At 44.7% G+C, this 8276-nt stretch overlaps 1 protein-coding gene across 1 annotated transcript in view; it reads right to left on the minus strand.

The window, feature by feature from the left end:
• LOC104995536 (poly(A)-specific ribonuclease PARN-like) overlaps positions 1-8276 on the minus strand; it is a 58224-nt gene that overhangs the window by 5310 nt on the left and 44638 nt on the right. Inside the window, exon 3 of the mRNA XM_010849435.1 lies at positions 8005-8198. Coding sequence (XP_010847737.1) covers positions 8005-8198 — 194 coding nt within the window. The remainder of the gene's footprint in view (positions 1-8004; positions 8199-8276) is intronic.

The raw sequence follows: 8276 nt of genomic DNA on the forward strand, positions 1-8276 counted from the left end.
GAAGGACTGATGCTAAAGCTGAAACTCCAGTACTTTGGCCACCTCATGCGAAGAGTTGACTCATTGGAAAGACTCTGATGCTGGGAGGGATTGGGGGGGGGAGGAGAAGGGGATGACAGAGGATGAGATGGCTGGATGGCATCACTGACTCGATGGACGTGAGTCTGAGTGAACTCCGGGAATTGGTGATGGACAGGGAGGCCTGGCGTGCTGCGATTCATGGGGTCGCAAAGAGTCGGACAGGACTGAGCGACTGAACTGAACTGAGAGAGAAATACTTGTTAACAGAGTACCAAGTAACTGCGGGATTGTATATTCTTCTATTTTCCTTCATTTAACTGATTTTCATAGTGAGCCCATTATTTTTATTAACAAAACAACAAAAGAAAGTAAAAAGTGGAAACAAAAGGTGATTGTTTCTGCTGATTTGCCTTTCACCTATTTAAGAGTTGAGGGCTTCCCTGGTGGCTCAGACAGTCAAGAATCCACCTGCAATGCAGGAGACTCAGGTTCGGTCTGTGGGTCAGGAAGATCTCCCAGAGAAGGGCTCCCCTGGATGGCGTGTGGGGAGTCCCCAAGGGCTGCCTGGAGGAAGAGGAAGGGCACTCACGGAGCACAAGCTGAAATCCATATCTGAACTGAGTAGTTAGAAAGCTCCTGGGCTTCCCTAGGCTGGCCACTCAGGTGATCGACAGCACCAACTGCAGAGCACGTTTCTGAGTTCAGGAGACCTCTAACAGCAAGAGGAGACTGCTGTTCCAAGTAGAGTCTCCATTTTTACACTGAACCCTAAGGGCTGAAGCTGGAAAAAAATCAGCAGATTAGTCAAGACTCCAATAAAACTCTCGGTTCTTGGCAAACATGGAAAGCTCTCCTGTGTTGTGTTTTAAACGTAAGGGGGAAAAGAGACTTGGAACGACATCACTGCTACACGAGAAGTCACCAGGAACAGCCACAGCTCTCGGCCCTGCTCTGTGAACACTAAGAGCGTTAGAGGTGGAACCTCGGCTATTGGACAGTCCATCTGTATTTTGAGACTGGCTAGTCCGACCAGCATCAGGCCACTGGAATATGAATTCACTTCCTTAGCAAGAGCAAGGGCGCTGTGGACACTCACCCATCAAACACTGTCTGGGAAACACTTCTTAGAGACAGCTGACTCCAGCACATACAGCACATGGAGCTGTTTCCTTTATGCACCAATGGAGAGTACGCCTTGACTGCCCCAGAGGAGAGCAGACAGCATTATCAATCTCCATTAGCTCCAATGAGTATAAAAGGGGGAGGATTGATAGTATACATTTGCTTCCTGAAAACAGGATAGAAACAACTACATTCAGGAGAAAAACATTTACTAAATCACATGACATGCAGATAAAAATCTCCAAAAGGGAAGAGTATCTTGGATTTTTATCACATGACTTCATCACAAGAAAGTCTGGGTGGGTAGTTGCTTCTGATCTAGAACGGCTGCCAGAAACATTCACCTGTGGGAAGAACCCTTCGCGTCCTCTGAAGTTCGGAGACACTACATACTGCAGGGAGGTTTGGTGCCTTTGCTCTGGCTCAGACAGCCCTCCCCGCCACCCTCAACAGCAGCTGTATTTGACTTTGCATATGTGTGATTCTTTGAGTCTTTTTCCTCTCTATAAATCAGAGATAATGACTCTACACTTTACTCAGTTTTTATAATGACTAGATTATAAAGGACATTCCTAGCACAATGTCTGGTATATATATTAAATCGTCATTTTTCTGCAACTTAAGTCCTTTTGTTCTGTGGGAAGGCATCCAGCACTTAAGTCTCAGTGTATCTTTGATATTAAGATGTATAGCTAAGAAAAATGACACTGTTTTGGGGGGGATTTCTTGAGCATCAGTTGGACAGAAATTGCTATGGTACATGATATCCTGTGAAAAACAGTGAAAGTTAGTAGTGTCTGACTCTCTGAGACCGCATGGACTATAGCCTACCAGGCCCCTCTGTCCATGGAATTCTCCAGGGAAGAATACTGGAGTGGGTTGCCATTCCCTTCTCCAGGGGATCTTCCCAACCGAGGGATCGAACCCAGGTCTCCCACATTGCAGGTGGATTCTTTACCATCTGAGTCACCAGGGAAACCCATGTGATATGCTATGGTCCTACTTTTTGCTGCCTTCCTCTTGGAAAACAGAACACTTCCTACTAGTGGAAGCCTGTCTTCTACGTTTCCCATGCCTTCACTGGCAGTGCTCTGGGCACCCAATGCACCCCAGTGAGTCATGGGAGCACTTGTCAAGGTGCTGAATTTGGGGACTTCAGTACAAAAAGATTTCGAGTATCCTATACATATTTATATCAGAAAAGCCTTGGCCATCATGGATTTGAGTGTCCACATAGAAGCGGACAATTAGATAGTAGGAGCACAAGATGGGGACTAGGACCAAGATAAAAGCATCAATGGCTCTCCAGGTGGCTCAGTGGGTAAAAGAATCCACCTGCAACACGAGAGATGCGGGTTCGATCCCTGGGTTGGGAAGATGCCCTGGAGGAGGGCATGGCAACCCACTCCAGTATTCTCTCACCTGGAGAATCCCATGAACAGAGGAGCCTGGTGGGCTACAGTCCATGGGGTCATGAAGAGTCGGACACAACTGAAGTGGCTGAGTATGCATGCATGTGAAAGAACTGACAGAGTAATTCCTGGCTGAGAATCTCATCACTGGCCTTATAAAAGGAATTCATGCAAATACTGTTATCACATTGTATGGTTTCATGTATTCTACCTATTGAAGACATATTTATTGAGTATCTAATTAGTTTAAGGACAAAAGCCCTGCATAGAAGGTTAATCTATAGTGAGGGATGTATTTAAAATAATAATTACTCAGATAAATATACTACCACAACATCTGATCTTGTTATAAAATAAAACTAGTGATAATAGTGTGTTCTCTGGAATTTATCATTAAATGTAGTGATGAAACACTTTATAGTTATAAGAAAAAAAAAAAAAAAAAGATACTGTCCCCAGTAGGACTGCTGAGCTTGATGCCTTAGAACCCTTCTCTGCAGGAAAAATGAAGCCACACTGTACCAAACACTCTAAGCCAGTTCCAGCTCTGTGCTCCTGGGACACTCTGAAGCTTTGGGAGTTTAACACAGACCTTTCAGTCTGAACTCTGTTGTTGGTCAGTTGCTCAGGCACGTTCCACTCTTTGTGACCCCATGGATGCAGCACGCCATGCTTCCCTGTCCTGCACTATCTCCTGGAGTTTGCTCAAACTCATGTCCATTGAGTCAATGATACCATCCAACCATCTCATCCTCTGTTATCTCCTTCTCCTCCTGCCTTCAATCTTTCCCAGCATCAATGTCTTCACCAGTGAGTCAGCTCTTCACATCAGGTGGACAAAGTACTGAAACTTCAGCTTCAGCATCAGTCCTGCCAATGAATATTCAGGGTTGATTTTCTTTAGGCTTGACTGATTTGATTTCCTAGCTGTGTAAGGGACTCTCAAGAATCTTCCTAGCACCACAGTTAGAAAACATCAGTTATTCTCTTGCTCATTTTAAGATCTCCTTAAAGTAACTGAGCAATCAAAATTGGTTGACCTGCCAGGCCCAGGACCTGGTATCTTGACCTACATCCTACGGATACTTTAGGACTATGTGCGGAAAACAAACCAGCTAAAGAGGATCCAGGGCACTTCCAGGCCTGAGCTGCTGGAAGATCTAACCCAGTGAATGGTGTTCCAGGAGAAAACTCATTGCTCTTAAGTTACCTGATCAATTAAAAGTGGTCAAGATGTTTCTCTTTCTTCTTTAGCAGGACAGACAAAGAACTAAAAAAAAAAAATCTTTTTTTTTTTTTTTAATGCTCAAATCTTGTGGCAGTGACAGCTTTACTGTCAATGGGAGGGAAAAAGAGACTATTTAAATGACGGTGTTATAAATTCACCCCAAATAACTCACAGAAAGTTTTCACTTAAAATGATGAAAGTTATAAAAAGAGCTAATCTATTAATGCAATCTATTATTAGGTATTTTAATATCTTTGAGACTGTGCTGAGACAGAAGGGAAAAAACCTAAAATCCTGTCCCTGAGAAGTAACAGATAATTAAAAAAAATTCAGGAGATTGAGAAGTGAAGGAAAGCTATCCAAGAAGGGAAAAGCCCCTGGATCCTGGTCATGCTCTGGGTGAGCTCTGACAGCCAGGCTAACATTTAGTATCTAACATCTGTGGAGCAGGCACAACGGCAGGGGCCTCGGGCATCAGAGGTGAAGACAATGTTACAGATTAAAAACTTCTCTAAGGAGTGGAGACTCACAGCCTCACAGTGCAAACACACAGCCCAGACTTCAAATAAGAACTTACGTTTTCAGTTAAAGTGCAGCTTCAGCACAATGCATAAAAAGGCATCTGTGACATTTCTGCTGTCTTTGATTTCATTAATATCAATGAGATTCAGAAAACGCCCAGCAGGCAGATCAAGCCACGTGTAAAAAGAGGAATTAACTGCAACACAATGGATTCTTGGCCTGGGTATGAATCAAGCTCCAGGGCTCCACTCCTACCCTTTGACCTGACTGTTGGTTCCAACTAACCGGGGTGACTGTCACGAAGTCAGATACAGGAGGAGTAACTTCCCTCTCAGGCATCCCCTCATCCTAAGGAGACAATATGTAACTGCGCTTAAAAATACCCACTTTCCTGCAGGCCTGACTTACGCGCTCCATGACCCTGGGCCAGTCACACAATCTTCAGGCCTCGGTTTCCTCCTCTCCTCTTTTCCTTCCCCCTTCCCTCCTTTCTTCAAAAACTTTTTAATTGCAGTATAGTTGATTTACAATGCTGTGTTAGTTTCTGGTCTAGAGCAAAGGGATTCAATTATATACATACATATAGATGTTTTTCATACTCTTTTCCATTATGGTTTGTTACAGGATATTGAACACGGTCCCCCATTCCATACACCAGGAACTTGTTCATCTGTTTTATATATAGCAGTTTGTATCTGCTACTCTCAGACTCCTAGTCTATCCCTCCCCTGCCCCCTTTCCCCTTTGATAGCCATAAATTTGTTTTCTATGTCTGTGAGTCTGTTTTTGTTTTGTAAATAAGTTTATTTGTATCGTATTTTAGATTCCACATAGAAGGGATATCATATTGTATTTGTCTTTCTCTTTCTGACATTTGGCTTAGTATGATAATCTCTCGGTGCATCCATGTTGCTGCAAATGGCATTATTTCATTCTTTTTTATGATTGAGTAATATCCCATGTATATATGTACCACATCTTTATCCATTCATCTGTCAATGGACATTTAGGCTGCTTCCACGTCTTGGTTACTGTACACAGTGTGGTTATGAACACTGAGGTGCATGTATCTTTTAGAATTAATTTTCTCCAGATATATGTCCAGGAGTGAGATTGCTCGATCATACAGCAAGTATATTTTTAGCTTTTAAAGGAACCTCCATGCTGTTCTCCATAGTGGCTGTACCAGCTTTCGTTCCTACCAACTTTTTTCTACACCCTCTACAGCATTTTGGAGAAGGCAATGGCACCCCACTCCAGTACTCTTGCCTGGAAAATCCCATGGACAGAGGAGCCTGGTAGGCTGCAGTCCATGGGGTTGCTACAAGTCAGACATGACTGAGTGACTTCACTTTCACTTTTCACTTTCAAGCATTGGAGGAGGAAATGGCAACCCACTCCAGTATTCTTGCCTGGAGAATCCCAGGGATGGGGGAGCCTGGTGGGCTGCCGTCTATGGGATTGCACAAAGTCGGACACGACTGAAATGATTTAGCAGCAGCAGCAGCGGCTACAGCATTTATTATTTGTAGACTTTTTGACGATGGCCATTCTGACCAGTGTGAGGTGGTACCTCATTGTAATTTTGATTTGCATTTCTCTAACAATTGGAGAAGGCAATGGCAACCCATTCCAGTACTCTTACCTGGAAAATCCCATGGACAGAGAAGCCTGGTAGGCTACAGTCCATGGGGTCGCAAAGAGTTGGACACGACTGAGCAACTTCACTTTCACTTTTCACTTTCATGCATTGGAGAAGGAAATGGCAACCCACTCCAGTGTTCTTGCCTGGAGAATCCCAGGGATGGCGGGGCCTGGTGGGCTGCGGTCTACGGGGCCGCACAGAGTCAGACGCGACTGAAGCGACTTAGCAGCAGCAGCAGCATCTTTTCATCTGTAAGCCTTCTTTGGAGAAATGTCTACTTAGGTCTTTTGCCTATTTGTTGATTGGGTAGTTTGCTTTTCTGTTGTTGACTTGCATGGGCTGCTTGTATATTTTGGAAACTAAGCCTCTGTCAGTTGCATTGTTTGCAACGTTTTCTCCCATTCCATAGATTTTGTCTTTTCAATTTGTTTATAGTTTCCTTTGCTGTGTAAGGGCCTCCCTAGTGTCTCAGATGGTAAAAAGGTTGTATAAGTTTGAGTAGGCCCCATTGGTTTATTTTGCTTTTGTTTCTATTGCCTTGGGAGACTGACCTAAGAAAACATTGCCAAGACTTAAGATAATGTTTTGCCCATGTTCTCTTCTAGGAGTTTTATGATGCCATGTTTTATACTGAAGTCTTAAGCCATTTTGGGTTCACTGTTGTGTATGGTGTGAGGGAGTTTTCTAATGTCACTGATTTACATGCGGCTTTCCAGCTTGGCCAACACCACTTGCTGAAGACAATGCCTTCTCTCAGGCTTTCATTTTCTTCATTGTAAAATGGACCATGATGCCTACACCTCAGAGATTTGAAGCGAAGTGTTTCAGTCAAGTCTGAGGGGCAGTGCCGGGCCCTCCACAAGCACTTAGTCAGCAGCAGCTGTCCTTTCTGTTGCTGTGACAGCCTGCTGAGCAGGTTCTGGTCGGATCTCCTAGGCAGGGCCTTTCTCAGGCTCTGGCTGCCCCGCAAGCCCCTTCCTTGCCTCGCACTCGGGCCTGCAGAAGGTCTGAGCACCAAGGGCTGGGTGAGCTCCTGGGGCCTCCAAAGCATGTGTGTGGGACGGAGGGGATGTGGGACTCAGCTCACCTTCTCTTTCTGCTTCTTTCTGCTTTGGGGTTTGTTTTTTTTTTTTTGCTTCCTTTAAAAAAATTATTTATACTTACTTAATTAAAAAAAAATTTTTTAATTAATTTTTTGGCTGCACTGGGTCTTCACTGCTGTGTGTGGGCTTTCTCTAGCTGCAGCGGGGTTGGGGGAGACTACTCTCCAACTGCAGTGTATGGGCTTCTCATTGTGGTGGTGTCTCTTCTCTGGGGGACAGTTGCCCCTTGCGGCATGTGGGATCTTCCCACACCAGAGATCAAACCCATGTCCCCTGCATTGGCAGGCAGACTCTTAACCACTGGAGCACCAGGGAAGTCCTTGCTCTGCTTCTTACTAGCTACATGCGCATTTCTTTGCCACTCTGAGCTCAGACATCTGCCATCACTAAAACAAGGGTGAATTCCTAGGTCAGAGCTGTTGTGAGAATGAAATTCAACCAGGAGAGAGAAGGCTCCTCCTGCACTGTCTAGCACACAGTGGGTTCACAACATGTGTTCATTTCCCATTTCCTTTGCTTCTTACGTAACTCTGCTTACGAGAGAAACTCAGGTTGCCTGGGGTTGGGCTAGGAACAGTGAAAATTCTACTAAAAATAACACGTGTAGGAGTAGAGCTCTGTGCAAACTCACATACACATTTAAAATACTCAGGTGACTTTACACACATCACAAAACCTCTAAACAATGGAGGAGAGAGAGAAGGTTACCAAAATGGGCTGATCATCTTTAACAAGGAGGCCCCTGCCAAGCCTCACGCTATCCAGAGCCAGGGCTGTTAAGGGATTCCTCAAATTAAAATGAAAATGATCCAAAAAACATCTGGTCCCGTTTTGGGCTACATGGGTTTGGCCATCAACTAAAGCCCTGATGTAATTTCTTCCCCCCAGAGAGAGTTTCTAGAGCACTGTAGAGGACTCAGCTCCAGGCCCTTGGTGAGACTCGATACAAACCTGTTGGAGAAAGGTCCTTCTTCATCCTTTTTAGTTTCTTGGCCTTTTTCCTTCCCTCTGAGAGGGGTTCTGCACAGGGATCTGTCTGCTCAAGCTCAGTGTCAGAAATCTCCCCCGATGCTCGGGCCTCCAGGCCGGCTTCTGCTCGACTGGGACTCAGGTTTCTCTTTCCTACTGTGCTGGTGGCTGTGAGACTGAAATGCAAATAGAGGAAAAACATGAAGGGTGCTGAGAGTAACTGGAAGACTAAGCCTATAAAAATATTTTAACAC

The sequence above is a fragment of the Bison bison genome, unplaced genomic scaffold, assembly GCF_000754665.1.
Source record: "Bison bison bison isolate TAMUID 2011002044 unplaced genomic scaffold, Bison_UMD1.0 scf7180017864283, whole genome shotgun sequence".
Classification (NCBI taxonomy): domain Eukaryota; kingdom Metazoa; phylum Chordata; class Mammalia; order Artiodactyla; family Bovidae; genus Bison; species Bison bison.